Source organism: Ursus maritimus, unplaced genomic scaffold (genome assembly GCF_017311325.1).
Source record: "Ursus maritimus isolate PB19 unplaced genomic scaffold, ASM1731132v1 scaffold_1, whole genome shotgun sequence".
Lineage (NCBI taxonomy): Eukaryota > Metazoa > Chordata > Mammalia > Carnivora > Ursidae > Ursus > Ursus maritimus.
In genome coordinates, this window is record NW_024423343.1 from 67,150,369 (window position 1) to 67,177,697 (window position 27,329).

The 27,329-nt window shown below is 36.4% G+C and overlaps 1 protein-coding gene across 1 annotated transcript in view; it reads left to right on the forward strand.

Annotated features, from left to right (window-relative positions):
• Window positions 1-26,925, forward strand: part of IFIH1 (interferon induced with helicase C domain 1) — a 52,514-nt gene extending 25,589 nt beyond the window's left edge. The window contains exons 5-16 of the mRNA XM_008687031.2: window positions 5,079-5,299; window positions 11,820-12,030; window positions 13,058-13,275; window positions 14,481-14,597; window positions 16,457-16,580; window positions 17,086-17,358; window positions 17,733-17,992; window positions 20,531-20,680; window positions 22,121-22,282; window positions 25,523-25,713; window positions 26,230-26,323; window positions 26,422-26,925. Of these exons, the coding sequence (XP_008685253.1) occupies window positions 5,079-5,299; window positions 11,820-12,030; window positions 13,058-13,275; window positions 14,481-14,597; window positions 16,457-16,580; window positions 17,086-17,358; window positions 17,733-17,992; window positions 20,531-20,680; window positions 22,121-22,282; window positions 25,523-25,713; window positions 26,230-26,323; window positions 26,422-26,601 (2,201 nt within the window). The 3' untranslated portion in view covers window positions 26,602-26,925. The remainder of the gene's footprint in view (window positions 1-5,078; window positions 5,300-11,819; window positions 12,031-13,057; window positions 13,276-14,480; window positions 14,598-16,456; window positions 16,581-17,085; window positions 17,359-17,732; window positions 17,993-20,530; window positions 20,681-22,120; window positions 22,283-25,522; window positions 25,714-26,229; window positions 26,324-26,421) is intronic.
• Window positions 26,926-27,329: the final 404 nt, after the last annotated feature.

A 27,329-nucleotide genomic window follows, 5' to 3' on the forward strand; every position in this document is an offset into this window, starting at 1 on the left:
TTTGCTATCTGTTTCAGTTAATTGGACTGCATTTAAGTCATGTATTTGGTTTGGTATGTGTGTTCCCGTGCCCTGCTTTTTTTTTTTTTTTAATTAAAAAAATTTCTCATTTTAAATGAGAAGAATTAATACTGTCAATAAGATGATTATGACTCTAGGTTAACCGCAGGTAACAAGAGTCCTTTTATTTTTTATGTATTTTTAAAATTTTATTTAAATTCAATTAATTAACATATAGCATATTATTAGTTTTAGAGGTAGAGTTTAGTGATTCATCAGTTGCATACAACACCCAGGGCTCATTCCATCACATGCCCTCCTTAAGGCCCATCACCCAGTTAACAAGAGTCCTTTTAAAATGAAAAACTAAAAATTACACATGTAGTTAAAAGAGTTTCAATTTGTTTAAATATCTCTTACAGAGAAGTCAAGTTTCCAAAAATATTTTTGTCACTAAATGAGGACTGTATCAGGTGTTTCCCAAATTGCTCTGTTAGTTGGCTATCACTCCAACAATAAATGAGAGTGCCTCTTCCCAGTCCTACACTTCAGCAATACTTCCTGTTATCGGATTGCCTAAATTCTGTCAGTCTGGTCGATTTCACATTGCTTCTGTCTGTTGTTTGAATGTGCAATTCCAATGATTACTACTGAACTAAAATGTTAGCATTTTCTAAGAAGAGGTGATAGATCCTCAGATATCTGGTATACACCTTTGCATATTTGTCTGTGCGTTTGATCTATTTCATAATTAAAATTAACAAATTATAAACGAACAAAAAATGCTTTGCAATGTGGCCAGCTAAGAATCAGTAGGAAACTGGCAAATTAAGAAACACAAATTACTTTATTATTCATTTGTTCTGTGATTGAGTTGTAGAAAACACTCAGAAAATATTGTGTATTTCAGATTTCCCTGCGTTGTCAGAAGAATTATAGAAATTTAGCTAGAAGAGTCCTTAAGGGACAAAATCGTTTACGTAAAAACAGTCGTCTGCCCTAAAAGCTTTCCAAGATTTTAAAGGGTTAATTCATTTTCTGTTCACTGCACTCAGTGCTTATTGAGTTATTGCCCTGTGCTTATTTCTGCGGGTTATATTTGATTTTTCCATGCTTGTTATACAGTTGTTAGATTTAACAATTAACATTTCTATTAAATGTTATTGATGTTAGAACTCAGAATATGTTCTAGCTAATATTTAACATCTTTATGGTTGTTTTAAGCTTCTGGACCTCATCCTAATTTTTATTTGTCTAAGTAAGGGCATTTCAACAATATTCATTCATTCAATAAATATTTAATGGGCATCCTCTATGTGATGGGCATTTTGTCTATTTAGGGCTGTTAGCAAATGTAACTATTTGCTGATTTTCAGTCCTCAATGTGGCATGAAAGACGTGATAAATCTGAACGCAACCTACTTTAAAAAAGCAAATACATTTTCAAAGGCAAATGCATTTGAAGACAAACACATTTTCAGAGGGCACCCGTTGACGTTCTAGATGGGGTCAGTGCTTAGAAACAAAGAATTACTGTGCATGGTGGATGGTAAAATTCAGAATTCATAAAATTATGAAATTCCTTTCCCTCAGGTGAATGATATAGACCGAAGTAGAAGTCAGTGCAAAAAAAGGATTAGATAAATTGCAAATTGGTAAACATATATTGAATTTCTGAAAAGCATTACGATGTTTGGGATAATGTTTTAACTTTTGAGGTTGACATTTAAAGGGACTGTATCCCATATGTCCTTTGTCCGCCTTCAACAATTACATAGTGGGACATAAGGATCATGGATGTGACCCAATACCATAACATTATGTTCCTCTGTGGAAGTGTTACATCATACTAAACATGAGTAATAATGCTCCTAAAGTTTAAATATTCTCATTATGCTATGGAAGGCTTTTTTGTTTTTCTGTCTCTCATTTTTAGAGAGATATACTGCATCTCACAAAGTGGCAATATTTTTGGCAATACGCATTGTCCTGATATGTAGAAAGTGTTTCCTTACTATTTCGAGGTAATACCTATTAATATTTGTCCAGCTGGAATGGCGTGTTTTTCCGTAGTTACATACTATAGGTAAAGAAATACTTTGTCGATTTCAAACACATGCAGTGACAGACCTTTTCTCTCCAAGAATAACTCAGCTGTCAAAATCAATGTGAGAATGAAATGTGCCACATGGTGTAGTTCCAATAAAATGTTATTATTTAAGTCCTATTTGATTTTATTTTTTGACCATTTATATGGTATGGTATAATTTCAAGGTCTTCCATCAGTATTTGTTGTAGAGGAAGGGCACAATGTAATTCAAAGCTTGTGCATATTTTAAATACCACATTCATTATTGCATTTAATTGATTTTGCTTTTTCAAAGCAAGCCAAAAAGAAACAAAAAAAACAAACAAACAAAAACCCAAACATTTCTTTTATAAAGGAAATTGGCTCCTAGCTCATTGACACCAGCCCAGTTCTCTCCTTCTGGTGACAGAGAAAATTCTCTTTTCATTGCTTATGTGGATAAATTCTTCCATCCCTATGTCAGAGGATGTGATAAGGCAAGAATCAGGCTGAATATTTAGCACTCACCCAGCTCTTCTTTGGATGCTGTTCTCACAATGAATCCAACTCTTATTTTTTTTTTCCATGTTCACTCTGTGCTTCTCTTTTAAACTTGGGGCTACCTATCAAGTTTCCCGGACTTGACTCAAAAGTATAGATGTGAATTGAGTTATCTAATAGCCCTACATTTTTAGTGGCAGCAGGATAGTACTTTAGACTCTGAAGTCCTTGAAGATAAGGACTATATTCCTGGGACTGCATGGCATGCAATTAGGGCACCCCGTAAATATTTGCTGCAGAATGAACTGGTGGTACATGATGAGTTAAGTAGCAGTGAAACAACATGAGTTTCGCTCCAGAATCAAATTTTGAACATGATAGCCCTTTTAACATCTTAACTCATCTTACATTTATTAGTACAATAAATATCTAGCATGCATAAGTGGTGTCGATGTTTTACTCTTTTGACTTAGTCTTAGATTACTTCAGGAAGAGACAGAAAATTACTCTAGGTTTCTCTTTTTAATTTGTGTTACCCAAGGGTATAGTAGTAAGCATGAAAAACAAAAAGGAAAACTGATTATTTAAAGAGGTACCTGCAACTATTAGGAGAGAAGCAGAATTTTATTATTTTTTTTAAATCCATGCAAATATATACCTAGAGTGAAATTAAAGGGAATTTGCTAATCTTTTTTAAGCGATTTCCTAAATTAAATATCAATTTAGCAAAAGTAGATTCCTGGATCTTGGTGTTACACACAATTTAAAGGACATCTTCCTTTGCAAATATTTTTGCTCCTTTGGAAAAGTTAGGTAATCAATGCTGGGAATATAGGCAGAATATTAGAATTTTGATAATCTATAAAAGCCACTTAGCAGAGGAGTAAAGTTATTCTTAAATAAATTTGAACCTTACATAAAGATAATAGAAGATGAATGATTATGGTTACTGTAGAGTTCAAAGCAAGCATAGAGAGCAAACTTGTAAACGTGTATCTTTAAATGCTGGTGATCTTAAATGGGTTTTTCCTGAAAATCGTATTAAATGAATCAGCAGATGATCCAATGATAACTTAAATGTATTGCTTCTTTGTTTACTCATCCATACAGAAGGCAAATTTCCTGCCAGGTTAGGAGATGACTCTTACTAAGTGATATTTGGTGTGAATTTTCCTACCTGTGCAGATAGTACTATCACAACAAGCTAAAACCCATTAAAATAGAATCATCCAGTTGCTGAAATGGAACCATCAGCAATTTTTGTGAAGTTAATGGGATTTTGTTAGTTTAGTTTTATTGCAATCATTGATAAGAGAAGGAACACTTCATGTGTAATGAAGTACTAAGTGCTATCATTTCATTTTTTCTTATGATTACATAAAGCAAAAGATGGGCTTTTAAATTGATATAATATTTATTTTACTGCATTCCACGTGATACATTATACATTTTTGATCTTTTTCCCCTGGTCAACGTAGATAAATATGATCACTTTTAAACAAAGTGTGTTTAAACCAAGATATGTCATAACAATTTTATTCTGATGTTCAAAAAATTAATATATGTTAGTACTTTATGAGAATTTTAAATTTAGAAATCTGTGTTAATTGGAAATGTTTTTAATGTGTCGCACTTTGAGTTTCAGGAAAATATGAATACGGGGAGAATACATATAAGGAAGGGATAAAGATCACAATTCAAAACAAAATGCCGAAACGAGTCACAATTCAGTTTAAACCAACAAAATCGTTTTTCATCTTTTGATGAAAACCTATCAGTTAAAGGCTTGCATGGGATGAGTTTTTTCCCCTTCTCCCTAAATGTGGCTTCTGTTTAAGCTAGCTACCTCACACGGCAAAAATAGGATTTTTTTTTTTTTTGCCATTTTAGATATTTGAGTAAGATAGATAGATAGATAGATAGATAGATAGATAGATAGGCAGGCTTTTGGGTATTTGGTTGTCAGATAAAGTTTTTCAAATGAAGGAAAGTACCATCAGCTATAATATCTTCTTTGCAATAAAAAATAAGGGGGGTGGTGATACAGAACAATGACTCATTCTTTCCCAGTTCCTCTTGATTCGTAGGTGGCAAGACTACAGAGAAGCAAGTAGGGCATAAGGGCTCAACGAAGAACTGGAAAGCCTGATGCATTAAGAACCATTCCTGCCCATCTTGTACAGCAGTCCTTCTTGCAGCTTCCCCTGGCTTTGCTCACTCTGAAAAGACTCTCCCATGTTGCCTCCCCTCCTGTCCTCCATCCTGTTAATTCACTGCCTCTGCACCTCCGCCCCCAGGCCACTTCCGGGATGGGGTGCCTGGGTCGACCCCACAGATGTCAACGGAGAGCTGACACCCATATGGTACAGAAAATAGAAAAATGGATTGGTTTGGACCACACATGAAAAGGAATTTAAACCACAAGACGCCTATGTTGGGTTTTAGACTTCCTAGCCTTAGTTATTTTATTGCCCGTTCCCTTATTTTTCTACCTTTTAATTTCCTTCAGATGAAGAGAATGTGGCAGAAAGAGCATCGCCTGAGCCAGAACTGCATCTCAGGCCTTACCAAATGGAAGTCGCCCAACCAGCCTTGGAGGGGAAAAATATCATTATATGCCTCCCTACAGGGAGTGGGAAAACCAGAGTGGCTGTTTACATTGCCAAGGATCACTTGGACAAGAAGAAAAAGGCATCTGAACCTGGAAAAGTTATAGTCCTTGTCAATAAGGTATTCCAATAGCACATAATACAACAGTGTTCATTTTCACTTTATTTTTCTGACGCATTTGTAAAATGACATGTGTAACAATGGATCACACAGACCTAATGTAATTAAGAGGAATGTCAAAATAAGTAATTTATTTTATTTTAAATCTTTGCTTTTACAGATACAAGTTATTAGCTTTTAAAACGAATTTTTTCATAACACCAGAGCATAAATCAAATAGCTATTATTTATGTGTAAAGAATAATACATTTACCCAGATATTCCTTAAGATTAACTGGTGTTAATTTAAGTTGTCGTGTACATGGACATGAATGGCCTCAGAATGCGACTGGAATCTAGGGTCAGATACTGTCTTTTGGAGTCTCTTTAACTGTTGACCCTTAGTCAAAGGTGGTAAGTCCTCCTTACCAGAATGTATATCATTTGTTTGAAGACAAAGAGAAAATTAAGTGACCATTTGGCTGATCTAAATCAAGTTAAAAAGGAAAATAGAGGGACACCTGGGTGGCTCAGTCGGTTAAGTGTCTGCCTTTGACTCAGGTCATGATCCCAGATTCCTGGGATCGAGCCCCATGTCAGGTTCTCTGCTCAGTGGGGAGGCTGCTTCTCCCTCTGCCTGCTACTGCCCGCTACTGCCCCTGCTTGTGCTCTCTCTCTCTGACAAATAATAAATAAAATCTTTTTTTTTAAAAAAGGAAAATAGATAACCAACTTTCAAGAATTATGTATAGATGTTACTTGAAATGCAACTGAGGTTTTCCTCTAATAATTTATATTTTGGGGTATTTAAAGAACAATCTTCATAAGCAGGTTTAAGTCTTCTTCACTGTAAAACAAAATCTAGTTATCTGAGCTTTATTCAGATAAATGAGTTTATTAATTTATACATCTATATGTTGGGCAGATTAATCTTTACTTTTGTGTAGTAGAATTGAGTATACATTTCCATGGTCAGACGTAGTCTTTTTTCTATTACTTACAATAACTAGATTTTCATCATTTCCTTTACCAAAAATATAGTAATAGACTATACAGCTTTTCTATATTCTTGGATTTCTATTATGCCAAAGATTTTAGTTACAACCTGCCTTTCGGGACCAAAGAAACATACTCAAAATCTACGATCTGAATAATTTTTATCATGTAGTTCAAATGCATTTTGTATCTATCTGCTAAGTCGAAAAGCCTCTTCTTTATACTTGAATGCCTACTATTAAAACAGTTTTATTTCTCTTGTGACAATAGTGATACGTTAGAATTTATTTGTGAATAGCCGTTCATGTATTGTCTTTATAAAGGACATTATCTTTGGAAAAAAAGGAATCTAGCTTTGAATACATCTTCTACCCACCAGTAGTTTGACCTTGGACAAACTCCTAATTTCTCCTTGCTTTAGTCTCCTCATCTGTAAAATGAACAAAATAATACTACCCTATACAGTTGCTCTGAAATTTAAATTAGATAATCTATCTTAAGCCTGGGAATGACTCAGTAGGTTTTAGTTCTTTCTCCCACTCCGTCTTCCTCACCTCTGTAACTAATTAAATGGAACTCCTTAACCAGTGAACAGGGTCTTAATTGCCAGGTTTTGAGGAAAGAACAAAGTTAACTGGATTTGAAGATACTTCAGCTGCAGCTCTTGATACCATTTGAATATTCTGCAGTTTCCTCAAACTGAGGCTTCACTATCTCCCTCCCTAAAGGCTCTCCTTCCCTCCTTAACTGTCTCTTTGTTGGTTACGCCACCCCCTCCAAAGCATGAAGCCTCAACACCTAGGAGATATTTTTTAATTCATCTGCTTCCTTCTCTTCTCTGATCAGGCCACAGGGTCATAAACTCTTAGAGCTGAAAGAGGACTTCACGATCCAGCTGTCATCTCATCTCTTGCCTCTGCTGGGTAGGCTGGGCTATCCAGGAAGTCCCGCTTTTAAAAAGATAGCTTGATCCATTCTTTGAATGACTGGCACTGGTGGAAAGCCCTCCCCAAATCTGTTTCTCAGGAATCCACACTCATTGGTTAGAGTTCTTTCCAGTGTGATTATACAGAGTAAGAATTAATTCTCCTGCCTCGTGACTGCCCTTCACATAGAGACAGCAGCAATGTGGCTCCTAAGTCATTTTTCTTTTTGTTCCCTGGGATAAATATTCCCAGTTCCTTTAACTCTTTTTTGTATAATATGGTTTCATCATCCTGAGTGCCGTTTTTGAGACGTTTATTTAGGACCTTCTTCAAATACAGCATCCAGAGTTGGGCAGAATGCTAAAGATACGGTCTCATCGGTGCAGACTGTAAGAGAGTTGAGATGTGACTCTAAGCCCATGACAAGGTCTGCTTTTTCACTGGTGCCGGCACCCACAGACTCATCTGGAGTTTGCCATAAACTAAAAGCCTCAGCTTCTTTTTTGTCTGAAAATCTGTTAAACTAGAACTCTTTTAAGTTGTTTTTGTGCAGTTAATTTCTAAATGCAAATACTTAGGTTCATTTCTTCATCTTATGCACATTGATTGATGGTTGCAGATTTCAGGTTTGTGTATGTGTCTAATGCACCTTGTTCTCACAATGACTCCTCCTCCCAGTGCTGTATGCGCATCACAAGTCTTTCATCTCATTGCATCTGCGGGATTCTTACAAATCCACATTTGCAGCCATGTTTAAATGTTGAATTATCCTCACTAATTATTCGTATTCACTGCACTGTTGTGTAGACACTTAAGGACATTAAGTCTAATTCATCATCTTCTTCTCTATTGTTTTTCCCTAAGAATTACTTGAAATCCGTCCACTAGTTCTTCCATATATGTCATAGTTGTTTATCATCGAATTTCTTTCAATTTTAAAGTAACTTGAGCTTCAGTTCTCTTCAGTTGAGTCTGGCCCTTTATGTCACATAACCTTAGTTCTGATTTGGCTTAATAGATGGTATTGTAACCCTTGATCCTGAAAAGAGAAATCCTGTCCCCTCTAACATCGTTTACTTTCATCTCCCTGCCTCCATGCTTTCCAAAGTTATCGCCTTCAAATGCAGGGAGAAATGAAAACACCACCTGTGTTCCCAGACTTTCTATTTCCTATCTAGGGCTTCAACATCACGAGAGATAAATCCCAGGTTCCTTCACATGCTATAATGCAGCCCCATATGATTCAGCAGAAGTGGGTAGCAGTTGGGTTTGATTAGTCTTGGCAGGCACTCTGTCACATCTCAGGAAAAGGCTCCAAGAGGACCACACACCTCCCAATTAGCCATGTCAGACTTGCATCTGGCTTTCTCTGTGTCCTTCAGTAGGAAGTCAACGCCACCCAGAGTGAGTATCAGGATTTCCAACACCTGCTACCTCCTGTAAAAACTTATTTTTGTTCTGTAGACCAGAAGATACTGCTTCTTTAGAAGGTCTTGACTCATCCTTTATGGGCAGAACCCCAGGTTGCTATGTCACCCCATGGTGTAGAGATTCTTAAATCATTCAGCAGCATGAGGGGATTTAAAGACAAACCCAAGGCAGATCCTGTTCTCAGGAATCTACAATCTAAGAAATGAGAGATGTGTATTAATAATATGATAATGAATATTGCACTTTAAGATACAGAATTAATTATTGTTGTTGTATCTCATTAAATCCACACAGCTACTTTGTGAGGTAACCATAATTGTCCTTGTTTCACCCATCAGAAAACTGGGGCTCTGAGGCTTTACTTGGTCTGTCAGGGCTCATCCTGCCAATAAGTAGCAGAGCTGAAACCTGAACCCTTATCTTCTGAAGCCAACGGGCCTTCTTTTTTCACTATACTGATGGAATGAAAGGATCAGCAAAGTATCAGGGAAGTTTTCTGAGGACCAGAAAAATGACAGCCTCTATTTCGTTAAGTTTTCACAACAGTGATACCATAGGTTAACATTATCCTCATTTTCTCGATGTAGCAATTGAAACGATTGAAATGATTCAGTAGCTTGTCCAAGGTCACATCATAAGTAAGCAGCTAGAGTAGTGTTCACGGCTGACCTTCTCTCCTCTGGATCTTGCTCTCTCTTCCCACTCAGCTTAATTTTCATTCTCTTCTTCAGTCTTTCTTACTTCCTCCTCAGATTATATCCTCTGTCTTGTGTAAGTAGAATGCAAAGAATAGTTCTAGAAAAATGTGTCAGAAATGACTGTGTAAGAGAGAGAACAACTGCGGTTCTCACAGTTTAAAGGCTTACTGTCACATGAGAGGTTTCATATAAGTGCAGGTTATGTACACAGAATTGTGTCCCTAGAGATGGTCCCTAGGTTCAGTGGCCCTTTGGTGGGGCCCAGGAGTCTGCATTTTCCAAATCTCTCAAGTGATTTTGTGGCAGATGGACCAGAGACTTTACTTTGACAAAAAACAAACAAACAAAAATAAAACAAAACAAAAAATAAAAACACTAATGGAAAGTTTCTCTTCTTATTTTTCTCACCTCGTATTATTTTCTTCCACTTACCAAACTTGGTTATTAATTTTAGGTCCACACTGTTTCCTTGAAATTCATAGATTCCATTTTACCCCTTCCCTCTCCAAATTCACTCTTAGATAACTGCATTATTTACATTAAATGATAATACAAAGCATTGTTCTTTGTACACTGTTTTCAGCCAGGGATATCAGCCAGCCCTCATTTTACACGTAAGTGGGGCCCACCTCAGGTAAAAAGATGAATAACGCATGTTCTGCAGACCATTGGAAAGATAACCATTGATCACATTATCTGGTAATTATATTATGAGGAGTATAATGCTTATTCTTTGATGCTGGCCCTTGAAACTCTTCCTGCCAACTCTCTGTTTGCCACACTGTACATCCCTAGGCTCCTGTGGGAAAAATTCTTGAGGGTATAACCTTCAAGTTGGCCTGGTTATTCCTTTCCCTAATCTAGGAGGTATTCTAAACGACTGGTAATGTGTAACATTGAGGGGTCAACTCCACCACCCCAGCAGATACTGCGATATACAGAGAGCCAGCTGAAAGGACTTCTTTTTGCTGCCATGTGACAAAACCTTTGTTAACATTTTCAACAGGTTCAGCTGTTACTGAAAGTGGTAATTTAATTTTTAAATTTAAAATTAAATAGCAAATGGTTATAATGTAGAGTAATGCCATCACGAGGGAGTGTAAATGCAAGACTGATGGCAGGGAGGACATTAGGAGAAGGAAGGGAAAAATGAAGGGGGGGAAACAGAGAGGGAGACGAACCATGAGAGACTGTGGACTCCGGGAAACAAACTGAGGATTTTAGAGGGGAGGGGTTGGGGGGATGGGCTAGCCCGGGGATAGGTATTAAGGAGGGCACGTATTGCATGGAGCACTGGGTGTTATATGCAAACAGTGAATCATGGAACATTACATCAAAAACTAATGATATACTGTATAGTGACTAACATAACACAGTAAAAAGAAAAAAAAAGAATTAAATAGCCACCCCTCAGGCAGAGGACCAAGAATAGGGTTGATACTTTCTGGATATTGTAGTCAGAAAGAATGTGGCCATCTTCCAGCTCCTTGTCTGCAAAGATGAGCCTCTGCTGGCCAGGGGGTATGCCTTCTTTATCCTGGGTCTTGGCCTTCACATTCTTCATGGTATCTCTGGGTTCCAACTCCAGGGTGATGGTCTTGCCGGTCAGGGTCTTCATGAAGACCTGCATTTTGACTTGCCAGTGAATGCAAAGATACTGTGAATCGCCAATTACATTGAGTAACCTCAATGCCAACATACTCCCATCAGTAATGCCAGTCACCTCTGAAAGATTTCCACTTATTTTGTCAATCTGTTTGCTCTTTTGTTCTTTCTCAGCCACCAAAGCTATTTTAGTGGTCTATCCCTTCATCTCACATCTGCTCTCCTAGGCAGTGTCTTACCTCCTCACTTTTGGTTCTCTGCTCCCTTCAGATTTTTAGGCATGTTGCCTCTGGCCCCATTCCAAAACAAACAGCAGGAATAAATCAACACTAAACACAACTCACAAGGGTCCTATGAACTATTACACTAAATGTAAAATATTCTGCATGGTACGCACAGCCCTTTATAGCCAGGCCCTGATCTGTGAAATCAGAATTTATTTCTTATCCAGCCTTGGTTTTAATTCATCTTGTCACTGACCCATGGTTTACTAGATTAAAATTCTTTCTAAACCCTTATTTTGAGTACTCAGTTACTTCTGCCTCTTTGCTGTCACTTTGTATGTATTTCTATGAGGGAATTATTACACTGTGTTTTAATAATTTGTGGTTTTTTGTTGTTTAGTCTTAGTCTATGTGCTCAGCTAGACTGAGTTTCTCAAAGTTGTCAGCCATATCTTAAACATCGTTATGTCTTAGATACAATGTCTACACCTAATAGGCATTCAGTAAATGTTTATTGACAAATTCATGAATGTAATCATGGATAGATTGTTATGCTTAATTAACTGATAATGTAAACACCTCTGATAATGCTTGCCACATAGTAGGACTCCTTTTTCTTTGACCATGCTCTCCCTCTCTTTTTAATTTGTCATTTTTAAAGGTGCCACTAGTTGAACAGCTCTTCCGCAAAGAGTTTGAACCATTTTTGAAGAAATGGTATCATACAATTGGATTAAGTGGTGATACCCAGTTGAAAATATCATTTCCAGAAGTTGTCAAAACCTATGATGTTATCATCAGTACAGCCCAAATCCTTGAAAATTCTCTTTTAAATTCAGAAAAAGGAGAAGATGATGGTGTCCAGTTTTCAGGTTGGTTGAAGTGGTTTTTTTTGGAAAAAGAAGAATTAGTAGTAATATTGACAATAATACAGAGGCTGTATTAGTTAAATAATTTTGAAAATGCTGATTTAAAATGATTATCTCTGATTTAGGGGTGCTTGAGTGGCTCAATTGGTTAAATGTCTGACTCTTGATCTCCGATCAGGTTTTGGTCTGAGGGCGTGAGTTCAAGCCCCGTGTTGGGCTCCACACTGTGTGTGGAGCCTACTTAAAGAAAACAAAAATAAAAAGATTATCTCTGATTTAGATTGTCTTGCATTGCTTAAGTTTTCATTAAAACTCTTCTACTTTCTTGGGAAAACACAAAAGTTATAATACATTTTTAATTAGATCACTTTATTTACATAAGAATGCAGTATTAAATCAGGCACTCACTGGAGTTTCCATTTACTTTTTATTTCTAGGTACCAAGATATTTTCATATGCTAATGGACACTGTTAGATATGCCATCTTTTCCATAGAATTAAATACAATTCTTTCTATTTTGTGGGGAAAGGGAAGAGAAAGTGAGAGAAAGAGAAAGAAGTATAAATAATCATTATAATCATTGTAATAATTAAATGCAATGTTAAAACAAGGCAAAACGATCTCTGTTTAAATGGTATGGTTCTCATTTGACATTAAAAAAACCCTCATCAACTTAAAATTTAATGTTTTATTAAAGAACAAAAGTGTAATCCTTATTAATTTTGGGGAATAAGGCAGGGATTGAATCCCACCCCTTAACACTTTTTACCTTTATAAACTTTCCGAAACTAATCTCTTAAATAGGGATAATAACTAACAAGAATAGTTTCATAATTAATATAAATGGACCTCTGGATGTACAGGTGACTAACATAGTCACATTACCCTCTTAAAAAGTGAGAGGTCTGTGCCAGGATTCTGCTGAAGAAAAGACATCCCTGTGGCAGTTCAGTTTACTACATTTAAGGTACTTTTTTTCACTCTACGTTGCTGGTATGGACAAATGAACCACTTGGATTTTCTTTTAAGACTTTTCCCTCATCGTCATTGATGAATGCCATCACACCAACAAAGAAGCAGTCTATAATAACATCATGAGGCGTTACTTGAAACAGAAGTTGAAAAACAATAAACTCAAGAAAGAATGCAAACCGGTGATTCCCCTACCTCAGATACTAGGACTAACGGCTTCACCAGGTGTTGGAGGAGCCAAAAAGCAAGCTGAAGCCAAGGAACACATTTTAAAAGTAAGCCATTAACTTTATGTAAAACAACAATAGCAATGACAACAACAACAACAACAACAACAAAAAAAACCCTAAAGCAAATGCCAGTGCTTCTTGGGCTTTTTGAGTAAGATTTGGTCCAAGTGCCACGGAGTGCATAAAGGAAGGTACTCTGCGATCATCGGTTAAGTGAAATCCATATGTTTTAGTTAAAGTAAATATATTCAATCTTTTACAAAACAGTAATATGCCTTAAATTACTATGGCACAGAAAAATATCACAAAAATTATGGAGTGCAGATAGAATCAATGAAAAATTGGGACAAATGAAATACCTTATTTTAAATATCTACTCCTATTGTTAAACTTGATGATCCATTTGATATAGAAATATCCACAAACTATGAAAATTTCTAATTTTCATAATACTCCATGAGTTTCAAAATTGCATATTTTCTTCTGTGCCTTTTTTGTTCTATGTGATTCTCAGATTCTGGGTAATTCACATTAAATGAGAAAATGGACATATGAGAATCTTTAGTTGAGGTTGTACTACTTGTCAGCTGACCCCAAAAGGTAACACTACATAAAGTATTAGTGTTGATTTCACGTGTTAAGTGAATTCAGAGTAACCCAAGAAGTGTGTTGGCACTAAGGTAATTGCATTTATATTTTAAGTCCCTTACTTTGGGTTGAATTCAGTAAAAATCATGTAGAACAGACAGAGGCACAATTATTTGTTCCGAGATACAATTTATTATGGGATTAAGGACTAACATCAGTCTAGATCCAGGCATATCCAGGCTTTAGCTGCTCCTAGCTTTACATTGTCCTCATTATATATAAAAGAGGGTGATAATCTAATCCAGGGATGTCAAGATGACCTTTAAAATGTCTTACGTAATACAGTTATCTCATAACCATTCTCTGCTGATCTCTGTAATTTGCTACACTGTTTCCATGTCAGTTTTTCCAGCTGGCAAATGGAATTTAAGGAATGAAAATAAATACACTTCTTTTTCTGAAATTATCCACCAACAAGATTTAGAAAACTTCTTTTTAGTCCATTGAGATAAATGTATTGGTTAATCAGATCCACAGTAAAGCAATACTAAAATGCTATATTTACTCATGGTCCCTACTTGTTATATGAAAAATAATTCTACATTGAATCAGTTGAAAAGGAAAAGTACATATTTGAATATTGAAAAAAATCTCTTTTCCAGATATGTGCCAATCTTGATGCTTGTACCATTAAAACTGTAAAAGAAAATATTGTTCAACTCAAAGACCAAATAAAAGAGCCATGCAAAAAGTTTGCAATCGCAGATGACACCAGAGAAGTATGTGCTTAAAATTTTATATTTATTAGATTTTTTTGTTCTTTTGTTTTTTTTATGTTCAATTAATCAACATATAGTACATCATTAGTTTTTGATGTAGTGTGCAACAATTCATTATACCATACTCAACTGAAAGATGCAAAGGTTATTTTATACCAACCATCTGAGGAATATTATCTTAAATTTTTGGCAAAATAAGTTACAGTTTTATTCTTTTTTTAATTATTAGGCAACAAAGTACTGCTGTGAATTCTCTCTTCCAACCTTCTTTTAGTTTTCCAGTTTATATGAAGAGTGGCTTGACTACATGTGAGCCATGGGGGTAAGGGTAGAGAGGGTTGTATAGCTAAACTAGAGGGATTACTGTAGTTCGTTTTATTCTTTTTACTGTCTTGTGAATTCCAGCACCGGTTTTCTGACATTTCGCAGAGCCATTTTATTGCTACCAGATTACAGTTGGTAATGATAATGGGAATCCTACCTAATTTGCATATTTATTTTCTTAAGAGAACACAGACATGGTAAAAAAGTAAAATATTTACTTTAATGGTACTTTCGCAATGAGTATTTTCACTGATTATAAAAACCAATGGTGTTAGTTTGGACATTACGACCAGTATATTATGTCAATTTTTTTCTTTTGTAAAATATAAAAAGTATGATAAATTTTAGCTCTATACTTGATAGTTAGTATAATCATTGAAAATCTACCTCATAGGATGTTAGGATTAAATGACATGAAGAATGTGTAATAGACAATATTGTATTTGAAATGCAGTAGGACCTAACCCAATGTTACTGACCAATCTCCATAGATGAATCTTTTGGAATTCTGAAGATGACTACTATCTATTCCAGCTGAACCAGAACATCTGAATATACTTTATTTCCCTTCACTTCTTGTTACTTATTCAGTTTTACTTAATAAATATAAATGGATATTTCTACTCATAATCATTTTTTAAAACCCCACAAAACCTCAGGATATATTTTTAAAAGAAGTTGCTGTCTTACTTTTTAACTTACTTAATTTTGATATACTTTTTATTGAAGTATAACAGACATGCATAAAAGTACAACTTCATAGGTGTACAAATTGCTGAATTGTTATAAAATGAACACACCTGTATAATCAAAATCCAGATTAAGAGACAGAACGTTTTCAGCACCCCCAAAACCCCTATTCCTCCTTCCAGTCACCCATCCCCCAAGGATAACTACTATCCTGACTTCTAACACCAAATATGGGTTTTGACTGACTTTGGACTTTATATAAATGAAATCATATAGTATGCACTCTTCTGTGTCTGGTTTTTTTTTTTTTTTAACTCTATCTCTTAACTTTTTAAAAAATTCCAGTTAGTTAACATACAGTGTTATATTAATTACAGGGATACAATATAGAGATTCAGCACTTCCATACATTGCTCATTACAAGTCTACCATTTACTTTTTATTTTGGTAGAAATAATACTGAAACCAGTTCTTCAAAAGGGAATGTTTCTTAAATTACATTGCAGGCTTTCTAAATAATGGGGGCATTGCTTTAATACAGATATTTTTAAATTACTATTAGCATTCAAGTTGCATATTATTCATTAATTTTAATTTTATTTTTGTAAAACTTTTAAAATGGAAATTCCAGCAGTGGTACATGATGTTGGTGTGTGGATGGCTTAAGGGTGGATTACTGATAAAAAAATAAATGTACAAAGAGGTAGTCAGAGATTAACTTGTTTCTTTGTCTAGACAAAGATTCTGAAGCAAATTTATGATAACATGGGAGTTATTTTAACAAAGATAATGTTATTTCTTTAATAATATAAACATGTAAGAATAAGTGTATAATTTATTTTTAGGATCCATTTAAAGATAAACTTTTAGAAATAATGAACAAGATTCAAAGTTTTTGCCAAATGAGTCCAATGTCAGATTTTGGAACTCAACCCTATGAACAATGGACCACTCAAATGGAAAAAAAAGGTAATTTGGGTTTTGACCTAACACTTAGTTTATTCCATGTTTAGTCAAGATTTCAGATGATATATTCCCAACGAAACTGAAAACAAACGGACTATCTAATGGAGTTTCTGTGTTCGAAGTAGTACAAGGATGAACACGTTCTAAAGAAGCAGCAATCCGTCCATTTTCTCTTTATTTCCAGTTTCACTTATTGTATGTTTAACATATTGAGATAAATATTAGGTTTCTGTCTCCAAATGCAAACTCAACTGAAATGTTTTTCATGCCATTCCCCTGAGTCAGCATGGATCAGGTCTGTGTTCTTGCTGATCCAGAGCTCAGGTAGCCAGTCTAGGGGTTGCAAAACTTTTAGAGCTCAAGGCACATTTTGAGACTTACCTTGCCCACCCAAAAACAACGTGAAGCTGATTTGGAGTCGGTATCACAGACGTATTCAAGTACACAGCACAATTTTAAGGGGTGTGTTCTACCATGATTTCACTATACGTAACATATTCTTTCATAGCTGCCCGAGAAGGAAATCGCAAAGAACGTGTTTGTGCAGAGCATTTGAGGAAGTACAATGAAGCCCTACAAATTAATGACACAATTCGAACGATTGATGCATATAATCACCTTGAAGCTTTCTATAATGATGAGAAAGAAAAGAAGTTTGCAGTCCTAGAAGATGATAGTGATGAGAGTGGTGAGGATGGTGATGGTGATGAAGATGAAGATGATGTAAAGAAACCTTTGAGCCTGGATAGGACAGATAGATTTCTCATGGATTTATTTTTCGGTAAGAATCAATGTTATGTTGATTGCGTACTCTCGTGCATTTCCTCTTGGCGTGAGCCCGCTGCTTCTCAAGAGCTCTCCAAAAGGCCCTCTTAAAATCATCTTTCATTACGAACAAAGAAATCCCACTCATATTGCGGCTCTTTCCAATTGATGGGCTCAGATTAGCCATGAACTGTATAATCACCATAAGTCATTTGGTCATCTGGTTTTATTGTCAACAAAACCGCACTACGTCTGTTTATTAAGCTGGCCTGATCATTAGATAGCACAAGATCAACTGCAGTTCAACTACATCTTAGTATCTCATTACATAAAATCTCCCAGTGTAATTTATTCACATGTTTTATAACTCAAAATAATTCTTTCTTAAAGAAAACAGGAGAATGTTGAAAAAGCTGGCTGAAAACCCAAAACATGAAAATGAAAAGCTGATCAAATTAAGAAACACCATAATGGAACAATATACAAGGACTGAAGAATCGGCCCGAGGAATAATTTTCACAAAAACACGACAGAGTGCATATGCCCTTTCTCAGTGGATTACTGAAAATAAAAAATTTGCAGAAGTAGGAGTCAAAGCCCATCATCTGATTGGAGCTGGACACAGCAGTGAGTTCAAGCCCATGACGCAGGTGAAAACATCCTTCTGTATTTCTTTCCTTATGCTGCTATTACTGTTCCCAAATTAGTTGTAGTCTTTTTTTTCCATCAATTCTCTTGCCACCCCACAAATAATTTTATAGAACTGTTGGTCTTAAAATAAAATGTGAGTTGAGTAGCAGTCTAATCTCTGGTGTCTGACAAGCTAAGCATTGTTAGGAGTCACTTTTTTCACGTACTCGGAGGAACTTTCGAAATTGAGTTTCCTTTGCAAAAATGATTGACATTTAAACTTAGTAACAAAATGGAAAAAAATGGTTACAATATAATATCAAGTGGAAAAATCAAATCCCCACAAAAATATGTGCATTATAATTAGAAAAAAATGTAGAACATGTTTGCATAGGATGAGATCTGTAAGGCAACTTGGAAAAATGAAGACATTTCATGTGTTAGAGATTTGGGACTATGAGCGATTTTCTTTTCCTTTTTAAGATTTGTTTTGTTTTGTTTTCATTTCATTACACTACTTATCGTGTGCACAGTAAAACCCATGGGAGAGATAAAAGGCACTTGTAGACATTACAAGCATGGCTTGTTGGAATAAATTGTTCTTTTGAAGTCATACTGACCTTGAGTCTTGCTGGACAAGGGGACACTCCAATTCTGTCATGGTCATCAAAATTCAGTCCAATGGAGCAAATTAAATCTGTTTTAATGTTTGCTGAAAAAAACAACTTCTGAAATTTTACAGTGTAATGCCCAATATACTCACTGCATGTACTAAGTTAAAGTTGGTCTAAAATTTATGCGGGAGAAAGAAAGCAATGTTTTCCTCTGGTGAGGATCTTACGTCGTCCTTTGTGATTAAAGCTGGTTTAGTTAATTTGTTTCCTTTTGCCCTAGCTTTCAGGAAGCTCACAGGCAAAACTGAAGTTGTCTCACTGCCTTTATGTTAATCCTTACAAATAGTGCATATATATTCTTCCACTCCTGTTTTTAATTATCTATTGTTTTAGCTTTAGTATTATGACTTGGATTTATGTGGCCTGAGCTCCTCTTTGAAAAGAGGTGAGGTACAAAAGGAAAGTATGTTGTTAAACTACTTTTTACTCCTTGGCCATTTCAGATTTGGGGACTACATGCCCCTTCCTTATGCCCCACATCCTCCCCTTGTGAACAGAGTGGAACTTACTCATTGGGAGAAGGGTCGGCATTTACTTTATGTGATTTGAGGGTCTAACTCTGTCTGAAATTCTCATTGTTAAAGTTCTTTTTTTTTTTTTAAGATCTTATTTATTTATTTGAGAGAGAGAAAGCAAGCATGCACAAGTTGGGGGAGGGGCAAAGGGAGGGGGAGCCCAGGTCCTGGGATCATGACCTGAGCTGAAGGCAGACATTTAACCGACTGAGCTACTCAGACGCCCCTAAAGTTACTCTTTTGAATAGCACAGACATCTGCTAAAATCTAAAGACATGTAAGCTTTTATTAGTGGACATGAGTGCGAGAGGGAGAAATTATCAGAGAAGACTGGAGAGAGGCTTTTCTGCACAATTCTCCAGCCTTTAGGAGTCAAAATAAGGACACACAGTGCCTCTAAGAAAAAAGGGAGGAGGGTGGGAGAATATACTGTTGGTCTGACATGTTTATTTTTGTCTAATGTTTAATGCTTCTGTTTAATGTTTGGGGATAGAAGATAGCATAAATGTGCACCAGAGGCCGACTGGACCAACAGCTTTGATGAGTCTGAGGACAAAACCACACTGGCCCTATCGGGCTAGGCTTATGCTTACCCACTCCTATGCCAGGGCCAGAGAGCTTGTTTAATTTCTTTACTTATATTAAAATAGTTTTAAAATTCAGAGTTTTTTCATTTAATTATAGTTTTAAAAATTATGTTTTTAGTAACTTATTATTTCATTTTTATTTACTCTTCTCTTTGAACACATATTTACCTCTTTGAGAATTAATAAGGTTCAGGCACTGCTCTCCAGTCTTCTTGCTCCTTCCCTGGAAGCAGCCAGCGTTTTCCGTTTCTCACATGTCCTTCCAGACATGTTCCATAGGTTTCCTGCTGGAGCGACTCTTAAAGTGACCAGATGTGGCATAGAGTCTGTTATTTTCTCTGTGACTCAAAATTCAATGACCTTTAAAAGTGTCACCAAATCTTATTTTCTGAATATTAAAGATTCTGAAGTTAATGTAGTGAAAAGCAAAGCCCGTTCTTGTCTCTCGTTGCCTTATCCTCTTCTCCACTGAAAGCATCTCCTTTTTCCTCCCTCCCATGTCACCCATCAATTTATTTCCTTGGCATAAATGATGGTCTTCCCACTTCCAGACTGGATGATGGAAATATTTTTGTTATTGTGTGGTAATCCCAGATTGGAAATCAAATGTTGTCTCACCATCATGTCTTTGTTCAATGCCAAAAACAGATGGCAGTGAATCCGTGTATGATCTAATCCTTTGATTTGCACTGACCAGTTGCAATTTATTATTTCTTCTGCTAATTAGAAGATTTTAATGTGTTTAGCATCACAAAATTTAATTTATTAAACTGTTTCTACAGAATGAACAAAAAGAAGTCATTAGTAAATTCCGCACAGGAAAAATAAATCTGCTTATCGCTACCACAGTGGCAGAAGAAGGTCTGGATATTAAAGAATGTAATATCGTTATCCGTTATGGTCTCGTCACTAACGAAATAGCCATGGTCCAGGTACATTTAATACCTCTAATATGTTAATTTTTGATTTTGTGGTACTTGTTTTCTTTTAGCAAAACAGCACAAGTAGTTTTAAAAATATGTGCATTCTCCTTCTAAAAAAGAAATCATTTCACACCGTATACAAATATCAAATCATTATATTGCACACCTGAAGCTAATACAATGTTATATGTCAATTATACTTCAATTAAAAGAAAAAGAAATCTTGAAGAGCTGCATACTACTGCCTTTTATGGTGTCGTTTAATTCACGTGACAACAGCTAACTGTTGTATTTCTAAACAACTCTTCTTTGGTGGTTATTTCTGTGTCCCAAGGCTCTAGAAACAGGACACTGGCCCATCCTTAAGAGGAGAAAGAGGCCTCCTTAATCTAGGATATCTGTGAGTTCCCAGCTGGACCGGGAGTTTGAAGTGCAGTGTCCCTAAAGTGTCTGACAAAGTAATATGCCCACACCTTAGGGAGCTGTACTATTTCTGCATTTTCCTCCCTATTCTTGCAATTTTTCTGTGTGTTTGGAATTTTTCATAATAATATGTTGGGGGAGGCAGAGTTATACCTGCAAAACAAAGGCCAAATGTCCTAATTTCTATTTAATTTCACTTTATCTCTTACTTACACTATCTTCATGATATAATTGTTACCTTTCATTGAGTATGTATGGGAGTCATGCTTGTTAATATAAATAATATTCTTCCTATAACATTAACTAAAATCTCTTTTTTAAATACATTAAACTGTATCCTTGTGTGGAAGACTAAGATAACCAGATAACCACCAAATTAGGAAATAATTATATTTCAAGAGTTAGTTTGTTAGCAGTTTATTACACCGAATGCATTTTTATACAGATAATATTAGAGTTGATAGTTAGGTTCCTGAGCCAGGCCACAACATTTTCTGTTACTCAGAATGTACCTACATATCAATTTCTAAAGGGGACGATAGAAATTTACCACCTTGCGAGCATGTTTTCAAGGGGAAATATGCTCAAAATCCAAAGTAGATACCAGGAGCTGAACTGCATTCTCAACAGCCCTGGTGTCAAGGTCAGAGATGCCCCTTCTTTCCATCCATCCCTCCTACCAGGCCAAGGAGTGCCTTCCCAGTCCAAGTCAATGATGCTGGTTCCCACGGTTGCGAGAAGGTTCCTGGGAACGAAAAGGGTGGACAGGATGGTCTTGTGTAATTGAGGGTCTTGAGGGTTGGGGTGCTGACCTAACTATCATTGCTCTAGAACGTTGTTCATTAAAGTGCATTTTGAATTTCAAATAACCGACTTTCAAAAAATGGATAATAGCTGACTTTACCGAGAATAGAGAAATTACTTGAAAGCTGGCACACGGAGCAATGAATACCACTCCAGGCCAAAAATGAGAGCGTTCACAGAAAGGCATAACCCTTCATTTACTTGATTTCTCTATGTTCTCAGGCCCGTGGTCGAGCCAGAGCTGATGAGAGCACCTACGTCCTGGTTGCCCACAGTAACTCAGGAGTTATTGAACGCGAGATAGTTAATGATTTCCGAGAGAAAATGATGTATAAAGCTATAGACCATGTTCAGAATATGAACCCAGAGGAGTATGCTCGTAAGGTATTATTTTTGGCCCTCTCTGAACTTATTTTCCACTTTAAAGTAGCTGCATGTGGTTGCCGTTGATAGCTTTGTGGCTGTCTCAAGACAGAAATTGTGCTGAATTTTAAGTTCCAGTTGGGATGAGCTGTGCTTAGTCCAGATTCATATACAAAGAATCAAGATCTATGATGGGCAGAAATTGTCAGGCTGCCGTTCCAGTGAAACCAACTGTAAACTTTGATGATATAAATTTAGTTTGCCCTTGATCAGAAAGACTAGTACATCTCACCCATTCAGAGCAACCTGGTAATTTTGGTTTGGTTCAATCTGTTTGTATGGGCACAAGTTTTTCGTTCCAGAAATATTTATGAAGTGCCTACTGTGTGCCAGACAATGTTCTAGAAAGAGACAACGTGGTAGAAAATAAAGCAGATAGACCCCTGCTGCATGAGGCTTATATTCTCGAGCATACATAATGAGATTTGAGGAGGAGAAACAAGAAACAAAAATGAAGCAAGAAATGCATCACATAAGGATAAATATTACAGAATTAGAATAAGACAGTATGAAACAAGTCATTAGATGAATACTCTATAGATTGGGTATTTGGGGAAGTCTCTTAAAAGGAGCGACATCGAGGCTAGATCTGAACGATAAGAAAATACATAATATGTCATCCGGCTGCATCTCAATTTACTAGTGTAGAGTCATTTGAGCTGCAAGAGGAATGCAGTGAGGGAAGAATGCATTTCTACAATATTTCAGGAAATCCCCCATACCACTGAATTAAAGACTGTAACTACTATAATAGCAAACAATCCATTTAGAAGAAAATTCACACCCTTGCATATGGGTGTGAATGTTAGTTTCTTAACATTGGAATTGGCTCTACCCTAAATAGAGTTTCACGAAAGGGATGCTTTTAAATTGGTGTGCATTGCTATAACCAACTCCAAGGTTTCCTGGCCAGGTTTCTACACAAACTTATATTTTAAAACCCCTTTAGATGTAAGGCAAACCAAACAGTTGGTAATGTCAGATCAAACATCTGTGGCCAAATAATGTCACTGGAAAGTTAATCAAGTGGACATTTTCAAAGATTGATATTTCAAGACCAGGTGTTTTGGGTAAATTCTAGGACATTCCCAGAGTTTATGAGTCAAAATTTTCCAGAATATGTCTACGGTAAGATATAGTCTCTTTGGGGGCCCCAGAATCAACTACCTTTTTAGTTTTCCTTTGGCTAAGAGACCTGCCCTCCCAAAGCTACTCCAGGCTGACAAACTCAGAGCAGGGATGGCAATGATGCAGGGGCACATTCCACTACTATTCTGTTTGGCTCCCTCGCCAGACATGTCTACGGCAGGCATCACTACTAGGTCCCAGCACTACCTTCTTCTGAGTTAAGAATCCTTCTCAACACAATTTTCAGGCAGCCGTTAATAAATGGTGAGCACTGACACAGAAGGTGAGGTCTGTTTTCCATGTGATATACAGAATTTGTACCTAATTGAAAGCCTCTAAATCAAACTTCTAGAAATAATGTGAAGATCTGAAGCATTTTCCCTAGCAATGACTCAACAACTTTTCCCACATCGTTACATTTTATTTAGACTTCGACTGCCGCTGTGCCTCCTATATATTTCTTATGCTTTGTTTTATTTTTTTACCCCTCTAATTGTTTCATATTCTTTACTATTTTGGAACTAATCCTTTATTTCCTGATGTCCTGGTTACATACCCACACGCTAACCTTAGATTTATTTTTATCTTTCCTCTCAAACCTATAGGCATTCCTTGATTGCCCGCCATGTATGTGGTCCTATGCCAAATCATCTTTTATCAGCTCACAGAATTATAAATATCTTGCAAGAACAACCTAATTAAACTTTTGGGAAATGTAATACTTCAATTTTTTACGTTGTTATCATTTACAGGACATTAGTCTTTGTACTTGTCCGATTAAATTATCATATCGCCTGTGGGTTGCTTACAAGGTTTAGTTCTCTTTTTTGTACTAAATATGGCTATCTTGAATCAAAGCCCAAAACAGAGGTGAGAGCCAGAGATGGATCATTCAGCTTTGTTCATCAGCACTGATAGTTTACTTTTACTAAAAGTTCCCCTCAGCCTTCAGGAAAACAATGGCTTCTTCCACAATTTAATATAAATTTGCCATCTGAGGGAGGTAAATTACTTAAGAACCAGGTTTTCCTGCTGTGAATTTGTATAGGTGTGAGAACTAGCCAGTGCCTATCTCAAGTTTTGTGTCTCTACGTAGTTTCTGTTATGAAATAAATTGTGCCACTAACCATAGGGCCTGGAATACAGGGGTTTAAGGACTTATTCTCTCATTAAAGAAAAATGTGGACAATCTAGACCCATATGATAGCTCCATGACATCATAAAGAAGCCAAGACTCCTCTCTGTCTCTCTTCTTGCCCTTTTAGTATTTGGTTTCCACTATCTAGGTCAAAGATAGTTTTTCGTATTTCAACTGTCACATGCTCATTTTAGGCAGGAAGAAGGAAGAAGATGGAAAAGTCAAAAAGTGCAAATGGCAGCTAGCTGATACTTAAGGAGCCTTTCTGGAAATCCTATTCAATATCTTATGTCTCATTGACCACTGGCTTAGAAATGTAGTCATTTAGCTAGCATATTTCCACCCAGGATGCAATTATAGTTCTGTTCCCAGGAAGAATGGACACTGGGTAGGAAACCAGTGGTTCCTGCCACAAATGTGTAAAGAGGAGATTGACTAAGATAGCGAAGGGTCTAGAAATTATAATGTGTGAGAAAAGCTTAAAGAAACTGGGGGGCTTATCACAGGTAAGAGAAGACTATTGGTAATGTAATAGCAGTGCTTGTTCTTCAAAGAGATTCCATGTAAAAGAAGGTTTAGACTTATTTTATGACACAGAATTAAAACTAATGGTGAGGGAGAGAGTTTAGAGGGCAATTTTTTTTTTTTTTGTGGAATATTGCTAAGGACTTTCTCACAATAGAACTTGTCTAAAATGGAATAGGTTGTTTTCGGAACACCTGAGCGTTCCACATTTCCTTGATCACAGACAGGGAAGGATTATATGCAAAGTTGTTTGGGGGGATCACCTCATTATTTTTATTTCTAGACTATGACCAAGTGTATATTTTTATAACTATCTAAGATCCCTGAATTCCAGGAGAACTACTTCAGTCAAACTGTGAAAAAAAAAAAAAAAAAAAAAGAGAAACTTTTTTTTTTTTCCATCAATGCAGATTTTGGAATTACAGATGCAAAGTATAATGGAAAAGAAAATGAAAATCAAGAGAAGTATTGCAAAGCACTACAAGGAAAACCCATCACTAATAAATTTCCTCTGCAAAAACTGCAGTGTGCTAGCCTGCTCTGGAGAAGATATCCATGTCATTGAGAAGATGCACCACGTCAACATGACGCCAGTATTCAAGTACGTCCAGGAAGACTCAATTTTAAGTTTCTTTATAAGAGGTGAAGTAGGTTGTGCTGTGAATGTTCTTCCAAAATAGTACAAATGAGACTCATTATTTTTCAGAACTTCCCCTCTTTTAGTCCCCACATTATATCCCCATTTCAAATGTCATTTTTTTCAAATATTGCACGGGGGCAGGGAGGGGAGAAGTGTAAGACCCAAAGCCATTTTGATCCAAGTCACATTAGTTTGGTGTATATTTATATGTGTTCTCAGAATTTTGGACAACTTAAGTCTCATTAAAATAATCAACAGACTTAGAAGAAGCCACCAAAGGCAACATGACCCTTGAGAGGTGTGTGTGGAAAGAGGGCATCTGCCTGATGATCTACAGGGGCAAGAGGAGGGAAGGGATAAGATGTGGGATACGCATGCCTGCAGATAGGCTTCCGGTCCAACAGCATGTGCCCATAGGCTGCATACTTGTCCATTGCAAATTCTCAGAGATTTTTTTTTATTTCTTGATAATTTTAGGGAACTCTACATTGTGAGAGAAAACAAAGCACTACGAAAGAAATTTGCAGACTATCAAACAAATGGCGAGATTATCTGCAAAAAATGTGGCCAAGTGAGTAAATTGCTGTGGGCTTATTTTTACTTTGGCCAAAAGGAATTCTTAATTGAATGTGCATTTAATTTTTCCTCTCACTCTCTTTTGTTTTTCAGGCTTGGGGGACGATGATGGTGCACAAAGGCTTAGATTTGCCTTGTCTCAAAATAAAGAATTTTGTAGTGGTTTTCAAAAATAATACGCCAAAGAAACAATACAAAAAGTGGGTAGAATTACCTATCACATTTCCCGATCTTGACTATTCACAATATTGTTTGTGTAGTGATGAGGATTGACATTTGATTTGAGAACCTTTAAAAATACTTTCAACTTAATATTTAATATGACACTGATTAATATTTTTACTATACTCCAGAACTGATGTGAGAATTAATAAAATCATTGCTTTACTCTGTGTTGAGCTGCATAGTGGAAGATAATGTAATATGCTTTCAAGTATCTATCTCATTGGTGGGCAGGGGTGAAGAATACCCAGCAGTAATACTCACTAGGGTGGAGCATTATAATATGTGGAAAGAATGCTAGAGTATAAATGAGGGTCCAAGGTATCGCTTTCAGTCCTGTCACTGATCTTCAAAATAAAATTAACCAAATCAGTTCATCTTTCTGAACCAGTGTCCTTTTTGGTGAAATGGTTATAGTATGATGTACTTTTCCTTTTATTAGTTTTCTATTGCTACACAACAAATTACCACAAACTTAGTGGCTTAAAACAACAGCCCTTGATTATTGCATGTTCTGTAGGTCGGAGGCCCAGACAGGGTCCTCTGCACAGGGCCGCAGAAGGCTGAAATCAAGTTGTGGAGCAGGTGATGTTTTCATCTGGATGCACTGGGCAAAGAGCCACTTCCAAGCTCTCTCAGGCTGTTGGCTGTCATTTCCTTGCAGCTGAAGATGAGGATTCCTGTTTTCATGCTAGCTTTCCACTGGGGATCACTCTGAGCAGCTAGGGCTGCCCTCACCACGTGGCCTGCTCACAGGGCCTTTTATAGCACAGCTACTT